Below are 22326 nucleotides of genomic sequence, written 5' to 3'. Positions count from 1 at the left end.
ATAAAGCGAAAAATATGGTACTTGTTTAACAGCGTTTGATCAAAAAGTATAAACGCCACGACAAGGTTGTACCCAGTCTGGGTGGTCCTACTATAGTATTATAGTATTGTATATGCTCATTTTGTGTTTTTCCCTTGGGTTTTGTCTGTGAATTGGCCACAGTTTGAACGTGCAGCTATCATTGTACAGTGCCTACAAGTAGTATTCAACCCCCTGCAGATTTAGCAGGTTTGATAAGATGCAAATAAGTTAGAGCCTGCAAACTTCAAACAAGAGCAGGATTTATTAACAGATGCATAAATCTTACAAACGCACAAGTTATGTTGCTCAGTTAAATTTTAATAAATTTTCAACATAAAAGTGTGGGTCAATTATTATTCAACCCCTAGGTTTAATATTTTGTGGAATAACCCTTGTTTGCAATTACAGCTAATAATCATCTTTTATAAGACCTGATCAGGCCGGCACAGGTCTCTGGAGTTATCTTGGCCCACTCCTCCATGCAGATCTTCTCCAAGTTATCTAGGTTCTTTGGGTGTCTCATGTGGACTTTAATCTTGAGCTCCTTCCACAAGTTTTCAATTGGGTTAAGGTCAGGAGACTGACTAGGCCACTGCAACACCTTGATTTTTTCCCTCTTGAACCAGGCCTTGGTTTTCTTGGCAGTGTGCTTTGGGTCGTTGTCTTGTTGGAAGATGAAATGACGACCCATCTTAAGATCCTTGATGGAGGAGCGGAGGTTCTTGGCCAAAATCTCCAGGTAGGCCGTGCTATCCATTTTCCCATGGATGCGGACCAGATGGTCAGGCCCCTTGGCTGAGAAACAGCCCCACAGCATGATGCTGCCACCACCATGCTTGACTGTAGGGATGGTATTCTTGGGGTCGTATGCAGTGCCATCCAGTCTCCAAACGTCACGTGTGTGGTTGGCACCAAAGATCTCGATCTTGGTCTCATCAGACCAGAGAACCTTGAACCAGTCTGTCTCAGAGTCCTCCAAGTGATCATGAGCAAACTGTAGACGAGCCTTGACATGACGCTTTGAAAGTAAAGGTACCTTACGGGCTCGTCTGGAACGGAGACCATTGCGGTGGAGTACGTTACTTATGGTATAGACTGAAACCAATGTCCCTACTGCCATGAGATCTTCCCGGAGCTCCTTCCTTGTTGTCCTTGGGTTAGCCTTGACTCTTCGGACAAGCCTGGCCTCGGCACGGGAGGAAACTTTCAAAGGCTGTCCAGGCCGTGGAAGGCTAACAGTAGTTCCATAAGCCTTCCACTTCCGGATGATGCTCCCAACAGTGGAGACAGGTAGGCCCAACTCCTTGGAAAGGGTTTTGTACCCCTTGCCAGCCTTGTGACCCTCCACGATCTTGTCTCTGATGGCCTTGGAATGCTCCTTTGTCTTTCCCATGTTTACCATGTATGAGTGCTGTTCACAAGTTTGGGGAGGGTCTTAATTAGTCAGAAAAGGCTGGAAAAAGAGATAATTAATCCAAACATGTGAAGCTCATTGTTCTTTGTGCCTGAAATACTTCTTAATACTTTAGGGGAACCAAACAGAATTCTGGTGGTTTGAGGGGTTGAATAATAAATGACCCTCTGAATAAACTTTTCTCAATTTAAAAAAAAAAAAAAAAAAGAAATAACATTCTTTTTTGCTGCAGTGCATTTCAGACTTCCAGGCTGATCTACAGTCCAAATGTCACAATGCCAAGTTAATTCCGAATGTGTAAACCTGCTAAATCTGCAGGGGGTTGAATACTACTTGTAGGCACTGTATGTATACAGCGGTGTACATAGAAATTACGGTGCCCCATAGCAAAAATTCCGATTGGGTCTCCCCCCCCTTAAAAAAAAATAAGAAAAAAATATGTATATATATTTGTATTTTTTACTGAGATAAATATATCCGTTAGGATTCAGTTTTGCCTGTTCAAGAGCAGTCGTACTTGTAGTCAAGTGACAACTAGAGTGTTAGCTACGTCTATGAATTGAACATTGACATGGCTGGCACTCTAAAAAGGACCAAAATAATAAAAGAAAATATAAGGCCAGCACACCTTTAGTATTAAACTAATGTAAAGGATCAGAAATACACTGCGTTGCCAATATAAAGACGTAGACATGCGCGGTGCGGCAGCACACTGCGATTAATGAATGCGTACTGTAAATTCCACTATTGCTTTAAATATTAAAAACAACAGATATTTAGTTTACGTTTTTTGATCAAATAGTACAAATGCCTTCAAACCAACACAAGGTCTATGTTTAACCCCATGTGTTTTTCCTTTTTTTTTCTTTTCATTTTTTACTCCCCTTCTTCCAAGAGCCATAACTTTTTTTCCCCAGCAATATAGCCATATGAGGGCTTGTTTTTTGTGGGATGAGTTGTACTTTTGAACATCACCATTTATTCTGCCCCATATTATACTGGAAAACGGAAATAAATTCCAAGTGCAGTGAAATTGCAAAAAAGTGCAAAAATTCCACAATTGCCTTTTTAGGTTTTTTTGTACACTATGTTCAGTATATGGTAAAATTGATCTTGGTATATGATTCTCCAGGTCAGTATGAGTTCGTAGATACCAAACAAGTATAGTTTTACTTTTATCTAAGTGGTGAAGAAAAATTCATAAGTTTGGAATTGGAAAAAAAAAAGAACTGCGCTTTTGTCGGCATTTTCCGAGACCCGTACTGTTCTCATTTTTTGGGATCTGGGGCTCAATGATGACTTATTCTTTGTACTGACAATTTTAAATATACCATTTGTGGAGATGCAAGTTTTTTATCACTTTTCATTGCAATGTTGCAGCGAACAAATAAAGTAATTTTGGTGTTTCATTTTGTTTCTCACTACACTCTTTACCTATCACATTAATTGATTTTGTATTTTGATAGATCAGAGTCAAAATGTGAAATATTTAGTTGTAGCAGAAGGCAATTTGTTTGCCAAAGAGATGGAGAGCTCTATAATAATGAGTGTATGCAGGCAACAGTGAAGCACGGTGAATGTTCCTTGCAAGTTTGGGGCTGGTCTTCAGCAAATAGAATTGAGGATTTGTCAGGATTAATGGTGTCCTCACTGCTAAAAAATATAGGCAGATATTGACCCATCATACAATGTCATGAGGGCGCATCTTTCTTGCTCCAAATTTATTTTGACGCAGGAAAATGATTCCAAATATACAGTCAATGTCAGCATAAAAAGTGATGTAAGTGATGAAATGCCCCCACAGAGCCGTGATGTCAACATCATCAAGTGTGTTTGGGATTACATGAAGAGACAAAATAATTTTTGCAACCTTACATCCAAAGATGATCTGCGGTTAGTTCTCCAAGATGTTTGGAGCAGCCTCCATGCCAAATTTCTTTAAAAACTGTGGCAAGAGATGAACTTCCGGGCGACATCACAGAGAATCCCACACTTAGGACTACAATAAAAACATGGAGGAGGGTAAGAAAGATTTGCAGGGCTAGATGCTATGTAAGACCATTCCAGACATTTATGGGGAACCCACACATTCTAGAGGGCAGGCCCACAGTGGAGTACGAGATTTTGGCACGCAAAAATATCAGATGGCGGTGGATATGCTGGATTCTGGCTTTTCTTTACTAACTTTCGAGGTAGCGACACGCCGCTTTCCAGCATTCATGCACAAACCTTTCTTATTCCTTCAAGCTCGTAGCTTGGCACTAAAAAATATTGCTCAAGGAGCAGTAGTAGGGGCAGGTAGAAAATTGGACACTTTTATCCGCATTGCTAAGACGCAGGCCACCTCCACTAGCCAGATATACTCGTTGATACGTCCTCACTGGAACTGGGAGGAGGAGAAGGCGGGCCCGGCAAAATGTAAAACAGAGTTCCCGGAATATGAGATAGCAGATATATTGGAAGCTACCCTGTCTCTAGTAAAATTAGTGCCATATGCTAGTTACACAGACATGGCTTTACGGGTCTTTCATAGGGCGTACATTTCACCTCTGGTTCGGTCCAGGATGTCATCTACAATATACGCTTGCGCTAAATGTGGACTGGCAAGGGCTACACTATACCATCAGTTTTGGGAATGCATGCAAATTTTGAAACTGTGGAAACAAGTACATCTGAGGATTCAAAGCACATACAAGATTAAATTCCAGTTAACTCCTCAATGGGCCATCTTTAATATCCTAGGGGAGAATCAGCAAAGTATCCCCAGGAGAACAAAAGCGGCACTTTCTATTTGGGCAGCAGCCACTAGGAAAAGCATTTTACACCAATGGATAAACTCGAATCCCCCAACTATGGCATTGGTTGACACAAAAATCAAATTTCTGTTTAAAATGGAGAGATTTGAGACGCTGACAAACAAGGAAAAATTGACCAGGAAATTTTTTGAAACATGGAATCCATACATTCAGACACTCCCTATAGACACTAAAAATAGTCTTAGATCACAATCTGAAAATACCTCATGGTACCTGCGGGAGGTCATTGGAGGGCACAACCCAATACCATAAAGATCTAGGTTTGGAGAGAGGACATGCAGAGATTGGAGGGGGGGGGTCGAGAGGTGGGTTGGGATTTGAGGAGATATACTATCTGTAATTTTGTAGTTTTACATAACCATATTGTATTATATGATTATTGATTATCTGTTACTGTTATTGAAAACTAATAACAAGAATGTTAAAAAAAAACAACCTGTGGCAAGTGTTTCCACAATTGATGCTTTGATGATGTTTTGAAAGCGAAGGATGGTAACATCAAATCTGTTTTTGATCTTTTGTTCATTCACTTTGCCTTTTGTTAATTGATAAAATGTATTGTATTAACACTTTAATTTTTGAGCGCATTCTTACTTTGCAGCATTTTATTCACACTAGTCTTAAACTTTGCCACAGTATCGTATATCTCAATTATATCATGCCCACGTCAGCAGGAACGGTTATAACTGTTTTCACATACTCAGAATCACTTTGAGATAGCGTTTAAGCCCAGTAGCCAGTATCTAAAATGTCTTCATCTCTCCTGCAGCAGTCAGAAATGACAGAAACAAGAAGAAGAAAGAACCCTCGAAACAGGAGTGCATAGAGAACTATGAGATGACAGCCGAGCTCGATGACCTAACAGAGAAAATCAGAAAAGCGCATCAAGAAACCTTCCCCTCCCTATGTCAGCTGGGAAAATACACTACGGTAAGTTTTACCTGCTAATGATTTGGAAGCGCTGTACTCCAGACACCGATCTCGCATGTAGGATTACATTTTCTTTTCATCTACTGCTAGTCATGATTTATGAATGTGATGGTGAGATTCCTGTTACATGTTCTCTAGGAAGAAGATGAAGAAGATTTGGTCCAGAGTTTCCTCTCATTTATACTCTGCATATTCTCTGCACAATTTTGCGCTCATTATTTGCTCTATATTGTTCATTCAATCTCTGTTACTATTAACACTAAGACACAAGGGTGTTGTTAGTGGCGGAGTCACAGTAAGGGATCGCTGATCTTTTTTACTGAAATAGAAGACAGAGCATCTTACGTAACGTGAAGGGATAATCTAGGGCGGTACTCAAAGGCTCACTATTCCAGTGCCCAGAGAAGCCAAGTTTAAAGGGAACCTGTCAGGTAATTTATGTGTTCTAACCTACAAGCAGGGTGATGTGTGGCCTAGTAACCCCTTCTTACCCATCCCTGTGTTGTAATAGTGTGTATTATGAATGTATAAAAATATGTTTTATTACTTATGTGTTCTGTATGTAAATGAGCAGGGGCTCTAGCCCCCTGGGTGTCGCATCACCCTGTGGGTGTTTGCATGTTTTCCATGGTATCACGCCCCTTTACATGACCGACATCCCAGTCTCTCCTTGAGATCCTGCGCGTGCGTGCTTACCATTCACGCCGCCTTCTTATCCGGGTGCTTGCTTCTCGGCTTCAGACACGCACTGCACATGCTCAGAATACTCCTATGGTTCCGGTCATGCGCTATCTCGGCTGTTTACTTGCCGGCTTCAGACACACTCTGCGCATGACCTGAACCACAGGAGTCTTCTGATCATGCACAGTGCGTGTCTGAAGCCGAGAAGCAAGCTCCCGGAGAAGGCTGCGGGAATGGTAAGTGCGCACGCGCGGGATCTCAAGGAGCTGACAGTGACGTCATTCATGTAAATCCATGGTATCATGCCCACAGGGGCGTGATACCACGGAAAACATGCAAAAGCCCACAGGGCAATGCGATGCCCAGGGAGCTAGAGCCCCTGCTTATTTACATACAGAACACATAAGTAATAACAGATATTTGTATACATTCATAATAAACACTTTTACAACACAGGGATGGGTAGGAAGGGGTTAGTAGGCCACACATCACCCTGCTTCTAGATTAAAATGCGTAAGGGATCTGACAGGTTCCCTTTAAGTCTTGTGGGGGTTTTTTTCTTTCTCCTTATTTTGTTATCTTTCCTGTTATTTGATTTTCAAATCTATTACAGTCTTCTTCTGATTTCTTAATCACTTTTGAATTTTAAAAGATACATTAAAATAAATTGTTCAGTAGCCTTGTAAATACAATGCTTTAGTAGCTTGCACTTATTTTCAGTCCTATCCTGTCATTTGTTTTAATCAGCCAAGGATTCGTGCTCTACAGCTTTCTCTGGTGGTTTGTATTCTGGGATGTCTTCTCTTTACATCAGTACAGTAAAGTGATGTAGGAAAATAAACACTTTGAGAAAGCAGAAGAGGGTGGAACATTTCCATCACTGAAGTTCAGCTAAGCTGATTGAGATTTCTAACCAGCAGAACTATGAATGCAGCTCTGGGCTATAATACTGTGCTGTATATTAGCATTATAAACCTATAATTAAAAAAGAGAGTCCAAAAACTACCTCTGAAAATCAATATATAATTTTATTAATGAATAAGTCATAAAAAAAAGTCAAAGAAGCCCACGCGAAACGCACGTTGGAGTCCTGCAGGTACACCCCCCCCGCTGACTTGGAGGTAGTATGGGTATGTGTTTCTTTATTGTGAACGGCTGTTTACTATACATTTGCACTTTGAGGGGAGGCTACTGTTAGCCCTATATTTGTGCTGCTTTAAATCTTCTGCTAATGCATGTGAGCACTTTCTGTGGACCAGATACCCCCCACTATTTGTAAACATAGCTGCTAACCTACATAGCCACTTTATTCCCACCTCCCTATTTTTGTCGGTGCTTGGGTGCCTTCATGTTTTTATCCTCACCAGCACTTGTGTTTTCATTATATATGTTATTGTTGTTTTTATGACTTATTCATTATCAAAATTATCTATTGATTTTAACTGAGGTAGTTGTTGGACTCTCCTTTCTAATTATAGGTTTATATACTAGTTGGGTCTCTACCAGATATTTGTATATTATAGTCCGTATGTGGGGTTAATCGTGGTCTACGTTTAGGCAGTCATTCATGTTCCTCTCCTCTTTATGTTCAGATGTTTTTGACATAATTAGCATTATACTGTATATTATAAGTAAAGCATTGTATTGCTGATAGTCAGCTGAAAGACACCTAAATGTGCCTTTTTGGGCATCCGAAATCTAATGAAATTGGTAATTTGCATGACAGAGTGTGTGGGAGTACCTTCTACTCTCTCTGCTTCCGGATGACAAACAGTGGCGAGAGAACTGACTGAGAGGTTTATTGGTCAGAGGTGGAAATATAGGTTATAGGTTTTCTCACACAGTACCATCTAGCAGTGTGCAGAACCATGAATATTAGATGGGAAGCAGTATTGTGGAGGAACACAAAGCTTACTTCTAAGTACTATATAGAGATTGTCAGGACTCACATCAGTGCTTGACCCGGAGCATACAAACTTCATTAATTGCATCCTGTCATTTTATTTGCATTCATACAAACATTGAATTTGTAATAAAAATACAAATAATTAAATAATGAACATAATAGATTTTTTGTGCACTATGGTAATAGTAAAACTCATTTAATGTTTAACACAAAGGACTTCAGATGTACAAAAATCGTACTTTATCAGAATATTGAGGACAGTAAAGTGGGACATATTTCACGTATTAATTGTATAGATATTTCAGGCACTACATTTTAATCAGTCGTACAAACATTCCTTAATTTTGATTTTCTCTCTACTAGCAATAGTTGTTCCATTGACAACTATCGAAATGCCAAAGGCGCAGGAATAAGCATTTTACAAGTAATTCCCCAAGAAATCCTAGCAATTTAGTTGCTCTATCAAAAAATATTAAAAGTAGACAAAACCTTTAAAAAGTTATTTGTTGGGTAAGATGTCAATATGTGATTGGAGGGCTTTCTTCAATGCCTATTTAGGCAACACATTTGCCCAGAACCACATAGAGCCCCCAACAAATGTTCTCTTCTACTGGGCAAACAATGAAGGAGCCCAACATAGAATCATAGAATGTTACAGTTTGAAGGCACCTGCAGGGCCATCTTGTCCAACCCCCTGCTCAAAGCAGGTTTCACTATATCATCCAACACAGATTTCTGGCCCCAATTCATCATTTGCATCTGTCGCGGGCGGGGAGGGGACGCTGCGCTCACCACGCTCGGGTCCGGCGCTGCTGCTGCCTCGCTTGCTGCTCGGTGGCTCGAGCGGTGGGCCGGATCCGGGGACTCGAGCGGCGCTCCTCGCCCGTGAGTGAAAAAGGGAATGGTTTTGGGGATTTATTGTCTGTGACACCACCCACGGTTGTGGTGAGGTTGTGACACCACCGCTGCTCTGGACGGGGATCCCGGGAGCGATGACAGGGAGCAGCTTGGATGTTGTTTTTCCCCTCCGTGGGAAGGGGGCTTGGTTGTCCCGGGGCCCGGTGAGGGAGCAATGGCAGGCGGGTTACAAGGCCTGGTGAGGTGCAGGGTCGCGGGGGCAGCGCGGTGACGCACGGCACAGTGGTACTCATTCAGCCAATGATGAATGCAAAGTCTCCGGTAAAACAAACGGCTGGATGGACGGGTCCCACAGACGGCTGCGGTGGTTCTTCTCCCGGTAGGTTGGCGGTGACTGCCTTTCCCTGCACCTGTGTTATGTTCTCGGTTCTGGTGGCTTCCCACCGGTAACTTGCTCCCCAGCTTGGATGGAGGCTGAGGGAGCCCCTTTTGCCCGCAGGCTCTGGCCCTGGGAACTGTAGCCTTGGCGGTGACTGTATTTCCCTTCACGGTTTGAGCGGTTGCCTTCAATCGGGTCTTGACTGCTGGGAAACCCCGGAGGTTCCCTTCGCTAATGGATTTGACCGGTTTTACGGCGACTCCAAGCCTGGTCGGGGTCCGTAGGCCCTGCCGAATGGTGCTGGCTTCTCTTCGCTCCCCGATCTGGTACCGGCGGGCTACCGCCCGTCCCCGGTCCTTACGGTTCACGTCAATCAGCCTCTCCTGCAGACGGTCACCACCATCTGCCAACCTTGCTGTATGTGCCCGGGCCACGCACCCGGACACGGTCAGTCTGCTCCGCTATCACTTCACTCCTCAACTCCTCAAACTCCTCCAACTGAACTCTCTCCTCTCCTTTCCTTTTCCCGCCTCCAGGACTGTGAACTTCTCGGTGGGTGGCGCCAACCGCCTGGCTCCAACCCCTGGTGTGGACATCAGCCCCTGGAGGGAGGCAACAAGGATTTTTGTCTGACCTTGATGTGCCTAGCCGGGGTGTGGGGTGTGTTGTTGCAGTACCTGTGACGTCCTGGCTTGTCCAGGGCGCCACACATCACTTTTCTTTTTTGGCTTGTGCTATTCATTGCCATTTTTTTTCACCAAATTTTTAAAAATGGTGCTTGGTCTTTATCTTTAACCTTTTTTGCAACTCCTTAACTCAAAAGGTCACACATTTTGTAAAATGTTGTTTAAACTTCTGCCATACATAAATTCACTGTAGCAGGGGGACTCTTGTACATTTGTTCAAAATATTTGCAACTTTTTGAATAGTCACAAATGATGAATCAGGAGAAAATATCTGCAAATCCTTAATGGTAAAAAAATAAGTATTAACACTTAAAAAAGTGACTTTAAAAAAGCCTCAAATGAAAAGATGAAAATGGCGCAAACAAGACAAGTGCAAAACACACAAAAATAGACAAAAAAGATGCAAAGAAATGATGAACTGGCCCAATTTGTTTTCCTTAGAATATCAGCACCTTTTACTACCAAGGTTAACATTCAGGACATAATTAATCTAAAAATGTTTAATATAGTACATTAAAGAAGAGTGCCGGAGCTGAGCTGGAAATCATAGAAGAAAGCAATCAATCAGAATATTAATCCACCTACACTAAGTGGCAGACCACACAGCCGTTATGAGGACCCTTAGGCTATGTGCGCACAGTGCTTTTTTCGCGGCGTTTTTGCGCGGTTTTCGGGTGCGTTTTTGGCCTCAAAACTGCAGGACTTTGCTTCCCCAGCAAAGTCTATGAGTTTTCATTTTTGCTGTCCACACACATCTGTTTTTTTACCTGCGTTTTTGAGTTAAAAAAAAAATGGACATGTCAGTTCTTTCCTGCGTTTTTCTGCGTTTTCTCCCCATGCAATGCATTGGAAAAACGCAGGAAAACGCAGAGATCAAAAACACAGCAAAACGCAGCCAAAAACGCACCAAATCGCGGCAAAAACGCATGCGTTTTTTGATGCGTTTTTTCGACGCAGGTGCGTTTTTGTGCGTTTTTAGCGGCCAAAAATGCACAATAACGCAGCGTCAAAAAGACGCAGTGTGCGAACCTAGCCTTAGTCGGTGGGACCTAGTGCCAACATTGGACACATTCCCAATTCCTCACACCCAGCATCGCTCTTTCAACTGTATCGGCATCCTTGATGATGATACAATTAAAAGCAATGATGGAACAGGTATCCGTCTGCTTATTCTCCCTGTACAGAACTTCAGAAAACACGCTGCAAAGGACAAAGAGAACAAAGAGAGGTGAATATTTATTTTTTTAATCAACTGAGTACATTGTGGGAGTCATTATACTGATTGGAGCGCTATATTGGGGAAAATATATTGTTTGAACCAGCAATATCAGGTCTATTATACTATTTGGAGGGCTATATGGAGGCCATTCTATTATTTGGAGGGTATGTGGAGGTATTACACTGTTTGCAGGGTTATGTGAGGGGACATTTTACTGTTTTGAGGGTTATGTGCAGGGCCTTTTTACTGTTTGCAAGTAATGTAGGTGGCCATTATTCTGTTTGCAAAGGTATGAGGAGGTAATTATCCTGTTTACAGGGCTATGTATGGGATATTGTACTGTTTGGAGGGTTATGTGGAAATCATTGTACTGTTTTAAGGGCTATGTTAGGGGCCATTATACTGATTGTAGGGCTATGAGGGTTACCATTATAATGTTTTCAGGGCTGTGTGGAGGGCCATTATACAGTTTACAGGGCTATGTGGGGGCAATTATACGGTTTGCAAGGCTATGAGGAAGGCATTATACTGTTCGTGGCTGTTCGGGGCAATTATATTATATAATAATATATGTTTGGATTGCTAGTGGGGGAAAATATACTGTGAGGGCGCCATTATATGGTGCAGAGGGTTGTGTGGGGTCCATCATATTGTGTCAAGGTTTGTGTTGGGTCCGTCATACTGTTTGAAGACATGTGTGGAGGCATCATACTGTTTAGACAGTTGTGTATGAGTCATCATACTGTGTGAAGAGTTGTGTACGGGCCATCATACTGTGTGGAGGGATGTTGAGTCCATTATACTCTATGACAGTTATGTGGAGGCCATCATACTATTTTGAGAGTTGTGTGAGTTCAATAATAGTTTGTTGAGCGTTGTGTGGAGGCATCATACTGTATGGCGAGTCGTGTAGGGGACATCATACTGTATGGAGAGTTGTGTAGGGGCCATCATACTGTGTGGAGAGTTGTGTAGGGGCATTCATAATGTGTGGAGAGTTGTGTAGGGGCCATAATACTGTGTGCAGAGTTGTATAGGGGCCATCATACTGTGTGGAGGGGCATGTGGTCAATTATACTGCATTCAGAGCTATATGGCGGGCCATCATATTGTTGGATAGCTGTGTTGGGGGTCACGGTAGGGGCATCATACTTCAAGAGCTCTGGCTGGGTATTTACGCTAAGGCAGATATCTGTGGCCAAAACTACACCTATATGTCATGGGTTTTCAAATAGATTGTTGATCTGACACACAGTATTTCTGGTATTACCACATTTTTACTCAAATAACTGGTTGACCATTAAAAAAAATGGCTGCCTAGTTTAGTGGAAAAACTGGTCCAGTAATTGATATTTACAGAAACTCAACCAGCACTAATAGGCATGGCTTTGATTGTAGGCGGCCGCTGCAGTGTGGTGTCCTAGCCAAAAAAGAAAAAAAAAAGTTGGTACATATATATATATATATATATATATATATATATATATATATGTATATATATATATATATATATATATATATACCGGTAAATATTTAACTACTCTCACAGTCGGCCTTAATAAAAAAACAACATCTCAGGTTTTTTCCCAGTAAGTAAGGATCTCTGGCTTTCCTTGGAATGGCCACTTTGTTGAATGACTGTGTGTGTGTGAGCTGTGATTGTGTTTGGCACTAACACACAAGCGCACGTAGAATGACCTCCATCAGGAAACACAACACCACTCCAGCTCAAGCACTGAGCAATAGATGTTGAAGATAGAGTTTGCCATTCTCATTTTGCAAGCTATAATACTCTCAGGATTGTGCTCTGATACGTAAGCATGAGGTGTAATCAAGAATTTAAAAGCCTAAATTATTCAAGTCAAATGCTAGTGAAATGCCAGCACTGTGCTTGAGTTCCACTTCTTGCAATACGGAACATTATTTTGCAAGGGTAATAATTTATTTAAATAGGAAAAAAAGTGTCCTTTTGAAGGCGCGCAGACAGTCTACAGACTTTAAATGAAGACACGGATGAGCTTGTGTAATGTAGACAATGACCGATCTCTGAGACTTTCATTTATCATTGATAGCAGAGATTATTATATTTTCAAAGGAAGTACATATTCCTGTGATTGTTAATTCTTAGGAAGCCATGAAAATTCAGAGATGTGACCGTGACAGAAAGTGCTGAGACCAGATAAACTTGCAGTACGTGCCTTCCCAATTGTCGCTGCTTATTCTTCTTAGTCAAAACAATCAGGGGAGACAAGCTGTTAAATAACAGGAATTAGTGCTGGGGCCAAACTTGCCCTTTTTATTTTGGAATTGGGACATGCTATATGTTACAGTGATGATCTGATAAACCTGGAGTGGGAGGAACATCCAAATTCCCAATCGTTATCCTGCAGAATGAAATTTACAAGTTTACAAATGCACAAAAAAGTATTTCTTAAATGGTCACAACTTATTTTCATTTGATAAAATGTGTTAAAAAGCCACTTCATTTATAAACCATTGATAAAATGTGTTAAAAAGCCACTTCATTGTCTTACCTTGAAAAATCACATGTATGTGCAAGTCATTAGAAGGCTGTCATGGAGTATAAGGGGATAACAGTGGCCCTGGCCCTCAGGGTAGAGGGCCCTAGCTGTCTCTTATACCAGAGGTACTTCTGATGGTGAAGAGGTCTAGACCGCCAATCTAGCCCTGCTCCAGACCAGCCCTGGTCTAATACCACCTCTCCACCCGCCCTAGGGGTGGGCCGGGACAGAAGTAGTTAAACCCACACAAATAGACAAACAAGGAAACCAAAACTCTAACTCACACCAATCACACACAGATGTATTGCACAATACATGATCAGGAGGAAATAAAGAGCAGGGAGGGAATAAACAGATGTCAAGAGAATTCCCACAGCACATCAAACAGCACTCAGTAATTCACCAGCAACTGGATCACAACAGCACATGGACCGATATTGCTTAAAGCTATAGTCAGCACTGGAAGTCAGTTTACACCATCTTAAAAAGGCAGGGAGAAGTTGTGATAGGTTTCTCATAACATGTGTTCCTAGAGGTAACCAGCAGGCTAGAAGAGATTAACCCCTGCCAGCCCAATCACTAATGAGCACACAGCTGGTTGATGCCCAAGCCTGCCTGTACAACTCAGAAGCCACAGAGAAACCAGAGTGTGGAGTGTCAGAGTCAGTGGTGTGAACAGCGCCAGATACCGCCAAGAAACTCAGCAAGTTTTGAGTCAAACACCATGTGACAGTGTCTCTCTTCTTTCCATTTTGATATTCACTGTCTGTTGTCAAGTGTGATCTATTTGGAACAGCAGAGATGCCGAGAAGGATTTCAGTAACATAGGGCAATTGGTTGTCTCAGTTGTTGCTCTTAAAGGGTATACAGATGCAACAGAGAGGAGGCTTTTCAGTTCATAGCAGGCTAGCCTTTGGACAATAGCAGGAACAATGAATGTTGGGAATCAAAGGATAGTACGTTCTAGTGCCTATTATGCTGGCAGAATTCTGGTGAAAGAGAAATATCCCACTTAAGAGCGGATAGCTAGTTACAAAGCATGACAATTATAGTTTTAAGGTTGAAATAAGAAACAAGCGCATTGAGTTCAACATGATGAAGGCAAAAACTCCATGAGAAAGATTTCAATTGCTGCAGATTAGGAAACATCAATTCTTCCTTTCTCCTTATCAAATAAGTCTGACAGGACCAACTCCTCATAAACCAATGATAATGTTGGGTCATGAAGCTATTCTTATAGATATACTCCAAAATAGCATCTCTTAGAACACCTTCAAAGATTTTGCTCGCAGTAGAGGTTAAACTTACTGCCCTTTAATATCCAGGTTCATATTTTGTCCCCTTTTTCAATGTTGGGACCACATTTCCTATGCGCCAGTCCTGGGCTATAGACCCTATTATAATGGAATCCTTAAAGGGAACTAATCACCAGGACTTTCGTATCTAACCTAAAGCCAGTGCTATACTGGCACTTTAGTTGTCAGCTCAGATGTATAGGTTTTGAAACCCAAGAAAGTAAAGTTTATAAAATCATCAGCTTGTTGAGTGACAACAGCTGAGGATCAGATAATACCTGGGGGGTATTCAGAGTTATCTCCTGCCCGGCTAATCCACCTGTCCCCCAGCTACTCCCCGACCTCTCCTCCCTGCCAATCCCTTCACTGGCTTCCCATTACCCAACGACTCCAGTTCAAAACACTAACCATGACATACAAAACCATCCACTACCTGTCTCCTCTCTACATCTGTGACCTAGTCTCCCGATACTTATCTGCACATAACCTTCGATCCTCACAAGATCTTCTTCTCTGCTCCCCTCACATCTCCTCTTCCCACCATCGCATCCAAGATTTCTCCCGTGCCTCCCCCATACTTTGTAATGCTCTGCCACAACATATCAGACTCTCGCCTACCTTGACAAGCTTCAGAACGAACCTTAAGACCCACCTCTTTCAACAAGCCTACAACCTGCCGTAACCCTCAGTCTGATACAGCACTGCACAATCAGCTCTACCATCACCTACTGTATCCTCACCTCTCCCTTGTAGACTGTGAGCCCTCGCGGGCAGGGACCTCTATCCTCCTGTACCTGTCTGTGCCTTGTATTGTTTATGATCATTGTACTTGTCCCTATTATGTATACTCCTTTCACATTTAAATCGCCATGGAATAAATGGCGCTATAATAATAAATAATAATAATAATCTCCTCCCCCTGTTACAATTAGCATAACTATTATACAAACGATTCACTTTTCACTCGCAGGACCTGTGTGAGGTCATACCCGTGTGACCAGAAGGGTGCGGGGCCTCAGCCAACAAAGCAACATTTTTCTATTGGCTGAGGCCCCAACCTTTCTGGTCACATGGCTATGACCTCACACAGGTCCTGCGAATAAAAAGTGAATCATGTATAATATTTATGCTAATTCTAACAGGGGGAGGGGGTAACTATGATTTTCTCCCCCAGCTATTATCTGATCCTCAGATGCTGTCACTCAAGAAGCTGCCAATTTTATAAACTTTACTTTCTTGGGTTTCAAAACCTAAACATCCGAGCTGTTCACTACAGGTATATATAGAATCAGCCTGATAGTGCCAGTATAGCACTGGCTTTAGGATATATGTGAAAATCCTGATGATTGGTTCCCTTTAATTGACAACTCTTTAGTGGGCATCAGTAAATCCAAACTTGAGTCTCATTGTGGGAGGTGAAACTGAATAATGCAGCACATGGGCTATATGACTGCAATGGCGGACTGGTATACTGCCTTGGAATTGTGAGGTGCGTCTTTGTGGTGTGAGAAATTACAACCTTGTCATCTCCTATGACATCATTTGCCTCTACCTTGGGACTCACAGGTTTCAAGGTCACTGAGTGATCTTTGGACTGGATACTTTCAGTAAATTTGTCTTGCTCTCAAACCCCTCTGGGAGTCTTCCGAGTTGGCATTTTTCTGGTTCATTGGACTGAAGAGATGAGTTTATGGGCCATGCCTTTCTCCACCAGCATTATAGCTTGCATGGTGGTGCTAGGGATAGATTTCCATGTGAGGGGACTCCTAGTCCTTGCGTTTGGCTCTTTGGCTTCATGTACACATTTGATGTTACTGAGCATTGGTTTATTCTTTGTAGTTTCCGTGTTCATGGTGGGTTGGGATTGATTAGTATCGTGTGCAGAAAATATACTGGGAGCTTTCGCCTTTCCACGTTCTTTTATGGTGATCGTCTTTACTGGCTCTTTTATGATGTCTTTTTTTCTTTTTCTGGGGATTTGGCCATTTGATCATTGGGATTTTTTTTTGAAAAATGAGTTGAAGGATGTTCCCTTTCTTGTTCTATTGAATTTGATTACATGAGATGAGATGAGCCATCAATTTCTTCATGGCAATGGTAGTTCCAATGATTATGCTCTGGAAAGTTGATCACAAAGTCCAATCAGTTCCTGGACATGTTTGATTGGTATGTGCACCAAAAGGAGCTTTAACATTTTGTTCAGATAAAAGCAGCAATGCCATGCTTTTCTAACAGTTTGGTGTGAAAGAATAGGTACATTTTAGAGTCATGAAAATACCCTAACCTACTGTATCCTCATCTATCCCTTGTAGACTGTGAGCCCTCGCGGGCAGGGACCTCTCTCCTCCTGTACCTGTCTGTGTCTTGCACTGTTTATGATTATTGTACTTGTCCCTATTATGTATACCCCTTTCACATGTAAAGCGCCATGGAATTGATGGCGCTATAATAATAAATAATAATAATGAAAATGCGGAAACCTTTTGCCCATGTTGAAAAATTCTTGTTCAATCTATGTTTTCCCATACTACAGCGGCCTGTGTGCGGTCCTACTATTTGGATCTTGTCTACATTTTGTCAAAAATGTGTCCAACCATTGTGAAAAAACTGGTGAGATGTTAATGTAGCGCCCCATGGGGCAGGTGCGTTTAACCTACTCGTCGCCAGGCCGTCGACTGTCACGGTCACGGGTGGCCTAGCCTGGCTCTGTTGCCCCAAGGCGTACAGAAGATGGCAGGGGAGAGATGTTGGGAGTAGTTGTGAGGTGTTTGTCGTGATGCCACCTGTGGTATGCGGCCAGGGAATGGGCCGCCGCTGCTGTCGCTGTCCTCCGAGGCAGATGGTAGTAGCAGCCAGTTGTGGTATCGCTCTCAACAGGTAGAGAGATACCACCCCTGGGAGGATGATGAGGGAAGTAGTAATGGCGGTGGGGAGCGGCAGCACAGGTAATAAAGAGTCAGAGTCTATGGTTGCGGTTCCAGGTTATTTACTCACTTTTGTACGATGCCGCTCACTCAGGTAATACTGGTCACTTGCTATGATGGGCTCTGTCGAACCCGAATCCTGAGGAGGTCAGCCCCGGTTTCACCACATTACACACTCAAATACACACCAGGTTGCCCTGTTCCCACTGGGAACTGGGCTAGGGTAGGGTAATAAGGGGGTCGCCGACAGAGAGGCGTTTATAGGATTCCTTCAACGGGGCCCCAGTCCCACTAGCCTAGAACCTGGGAGGGGGGAGGAGCAGCTAGCAGGGGGACTCAGGAGCCAACACAACAGTTAGGGAGTTCTCCAGCAGAAGAGCAACGGAACAGATGGGCTTCAGAGGTGCTCCGGTGGGAAGGAGGAGAAGTTTCAGTGAACCTGCTCCCCTCTGAACCGACGCCGCATATGGCGGCAGGACCCTAAGGAAGATCATACTTCACGTTAGTTTTCCAGAATCTGCCTCGAGGGGGAAAGTTTCAAGCTTCACTGACCACATAGCGCCCGACAGCACAGTGCCATATAGGATCCGGGGCCTCGCATCAAGCCGGATCCCACATCGCACTCGCGTCACCTGCATATAGGGACAAGAGTGCATCTCGTGAAACCCATGGTCCCCTCGTAGATTCAAGCCAGGGGATACATAGACAGGCGTTACAAAGAGAAACCCACCGAACACTAAACCGGACTGATCTCTAAAGGGAACCGGGTTTAGCATTACACCCAAATTTGGGTGAAATACTCTGTGGCAACTGAAGCCTTAGGGGCGCCACATTAACGGTTGAGGAAAATATTATGAAAAAGAGGGTTGTTCATGTGAGAAAATGTTTTTGATTTTTTTTTTTTTTACTTAAGTCAATTTGATCACATTTGGTCCTATTATGGGACCCTTATTTTACTCCCATGCATAGAATTTATTGCTAGGGTAATCACAAGGACAACACGCGCTTTCTGGGATCCCCGTGGCATATTATATGGGTTAGCTTATTGCACAATATATAAAATAAGTAATAAGAGAACATAGTTTACTTTGGAAACAAAATTAGCATTTACCACCCTTAACTTGAATATGTACATCCTTAATGTACACCCACAATTGTTGAAATTACAGCTGGGCATTGAAAACCACTCAATGTTCTCATGTGAAGGCTATTTAAGTGGCTAGAGCCAATATGAAACAGTACAAGAAGTTGAATAGACAGGACAGTGCAGGGTAGTGATGGGATTCTCTTGTAATACTATTGCTACAGAATGTTTGCATCTATGAGGTCACAGTAACATGGTGAAATTACGTTCATCCAAGCAGTTTACCCAATTCCTCCAATCTAAAGGGGTTGGATGCTTTATATTTTAACAAATGTGTTGGGGACCAATGTATAAGATTTGCAGATCGTTCTCCTGCCCTTGTCAGTGCTGTCTTCCTCCCTCAAAGACTCCACAGCTCTATTGTCTACAAAACGACTGCTGGTGAAGGAGAACATGACCAGACCGGTCCATCAGCCTCCTCCAAATAAAAGACACCACACCATGGATATGCGATTGCTATTGGAGGAGACTGATGGACCAGTCAGGTCACGTGCTCCTCCTTCTGTAGTCATTTTGTGCTCAGGGAAGCTGTACAGTCTGTGAGGAGACTGCAGGAGGAGAACCTGTTATACTTGTACATTAGTAAGTGCCATAAGATCATGGCCTCAACACATTTGATAAAATAAAGATGTACATTCCAATCCCTTTAGACTACATGCACATGCTGCGTTTTTTGTGCCTCCTTTTTGGTGCAGTTTTGTTGTCAGAAAGTTCTCACTTTTGACTTCCCAGCAAAGTCTATGAGAATTCAGATTTGCTGTGCACACGTTGCAGTTTATTTGTCACAAATCGGCGGGGGATTGATCCCTGGTATCTGGCAGGGCGGAAAGGGGGGGATCAAGTACTTCATACTTACCGAGTCACCGGTGTGGCTGTACACTCTTGTGACCTCTCATTCTTCTTCTGGGGCTGCTCATTAGGCTCATGCTTCCCCCGTGTCTGTGATTGGTTGCAGTCAGATGCCCCCCATGCTGAGTGACAGTGTGTCTGACACTCCCAATCACAGTCTCCCGTGGGCAGGTCTATATCGTACAGTAAAGTAAAAAAATAAAAAAATAAACTGATTTAGGGTCCTCCATGTTATGATGCCCAGCAAAGATAAAATATACGACTACAGTCTACCGCCCCCAGCTGTGTGCTTATCTTGGCTGTGTTTCAAAATAGGAAGAACTGCAAGCAGCTTTTTGTAAAACAAGAATGATTTAAATAAATAATGTAAAAAACGTCTTGCGATCTCCCCCAAATTTGTTATCCAACCATGATAAAGCCCAACAGCTAGGGGCTGGTATTCTCAGGCTGGGAAATCCATGGTTATTGGCCCCAGCCTAAAAATAGCAGCCTGCAGCCGTCCAGGATTGTCGCATCCTGGAAATTTACCCAACTGTTCCCAATTGCCCTGGTACAGTGGCAGTTGGGGTAATACGGGGATAATGTCAGCTCACAGGTGCCACTAAGTCCTAGTTTATTAATGGGAGGTGGTTATGAGATCCCACCATCACTAACCTGTAAGTGAAAAGAAATACAAACACCCAAAATATCCTTTATTTGAAATAAAATCCCAAAAAACACCCTCTTTCACCACTTTATTAACACCCAAAACACTTTTAAGGGACCTCAGTAAACTCAGGTGAGGTCACCTGGGGTCAATTTACCTGCGGTCACAGGTGGAGGACTGCCATTCATTAGCTGTGTTTGTCATTACATCTGGATCTTATTCAAGTTGGTGAGACTAAACAAAGTGGTGCATGAGGGTAAGTAGAAACTTTCAGCAGGATTTAGCAACATACAGTAAAGGAATAGCCATAATGGCGCTGTTATACTGGTAAACTGATACCTTTGGTGAAGAAATCCAATTTCTGGTTCTTGCTTAATCAGCCTCTCAATATCTCTTCTAATAATAGCTTTGTGCATTGGGACAGGACTAGGGATAGGGTCTTCTTCTGTTCCTCCTCTACTCTGTTGCTTCCTGTGTGTTTATGACAGCTCACTGATTGTTCAGTGACCTGCTTCCTTTTTGAAATTTTGCTCCACCATCATTATTGGGCATGTGCGCATTGTGATTCCATGGCCAGTCTTCAGATCTTAAATAAAATGGCACCTAAAATGGTGCATGGGCAGATTGAGAGTTTGGCTTACTGAGAACATCATTGACTCATGATCTGCGCATGAGTTGACTCTGGCGCCATTTTATTGAAGGCCTGAAGAACGGCTGTGAAACCACGGTATGCATGCAACCAACCAAAGTGGTGACAAGAAATTTTAAAAAGGAGGCAGGTCACTGTATAATCATAGATACCTATGATAGACACACAGGAGGCAGGTAGAGGAGCAGAAGAAGACCCTACCCCCAGTCCTGCCCGATGCACAGAGCTGTAATTAGAAGAGAACTTCAGAGACTCATTAAGCATGAACCACAGATCGGATTCTTTCACGAAAGGTATCAGTTTAATCAGTATAACAGCACCATAATGGCCATGTCTTTGCTGTATATAGCTAAATCCTGCTGAAAGGTTCTAGTTATGCCGGCGTCACACGGCACGATCTTTCGTGCGATCGCACGAGCGATCGTACCTGCCCCCGTCGTTTGTGCGTCACTGGCAATTAGTTGCCGGTGGCGCTCAAAATCGTTAACTCCCTGTCACATGCACTTACCTCTCGGACGAAGTCACTGTGGGCAGCGAACATCCTCTTCCTGAAGGGGGACGGACGTTCGGCGTCACAGCGACGTCACACAGCGGCCAGCCAATAGAAACGGAGGGGCGGAGATGAGCGCGACTTAAACATCCCGCCCACCTGCTTCCTTCCGCATTGCCGGCAGGATGCCGGAAAGCTGTGTTCATCGTTCCCGGGGTGTCACACGGAGTGATGTGTGCTGCCTTGGGAACGATGAACAACCGATGCAGAGAAGGTGGGACAATATTATGGAAATGAACGACGTGTCAACGAGCAACGATAAGGTGAGTATATTTGCTCGTTCACAGTCGTTCAGAGGTATCACATGGTACGATATATCTAACGATGCCGGATGTGCGTCACTAACGACGTGACCCCGACGACATATCGCCCGATATATCGTACCATGGAACGCCGGCATTACTCTCACGCATCACTTAGTTTAGTCTCACTAACCTGAATAAGGCCCAGGTGCAATGACAAACACAGCCCATGAATGCCAGTGCCGCCATTTTTAGGACCCTTTTTCTAACCTCAGAGGAGCAATAACTTCTCCTTTAAAATGTAATGAGCCTCTTAAGAAGAAGAAAAGATGACACATACTTACACTGGCTAGTAATGCTCTGCAAATAGAAAAAAATCCCTACCGGTTTCTATACAAAGGCATTGGTGGTGTATGCAGAAGAGTTTTCATCTATGTAAATAGCTCATGAGCAACATGGGATGCAACTAAAATGTGCTTTAACCAGAAAGAAAAGCTTTTCAGCATTTCTTAACCCCACGAGATTATGCATTAGATTACAACAGATAATCTGGAATATACGTAGATATTTTCCCCTCCTCTGTCTGGCTTCTAGG

General features: G+C 43.0%; 1 protein-coding gene across 4 annotated transcripts in view; it reads left to right on the top strand.

The window, feature by feature from the left end:
• RARB (retinoic acid receptor beta) overlaps window positions 1-22326 on the top strand; it is a 964546-nt gene that overhangs the window by 870481 nt on the left and 71739 nt on the right. For all 4 annotated transcript variants that reach the window (XM_075315284.1, XM_075315281.1, XM_075315283.1 and 1 more), the window contains one exon: window positions 5021-5181. In XM_075315284.1, the coding sequence (XP_075171399.1) occupies window positions 5021-5181 (161 nt within the window). The remainder of the gene's footprint in view (window positions 1-5020; window positions 5182-22326) is intronic.

Source organism: Anomaloglossus baeobatrachus, chromosome 6 (genome assembly GCF_048569485.1).
Source record: "Anomaloglossus baeobatrachus isolate aAnoBae1 chromosome 6, aAnoBae1.hap1, whole genome shotgun sequence".
NCBI classification, from domain to species: Eukaryota; Metazoa; Chordata; class Amphibia; order Anura; family Aromobatidae; genus Anomaloglossus; species Anomaloglossus baeobatrachus.
The sequence above is the reverse complement of the archived record's forward strand: the minus strand, read 5'-3'. Positions and strand labels throughout refer to the sequence as shown.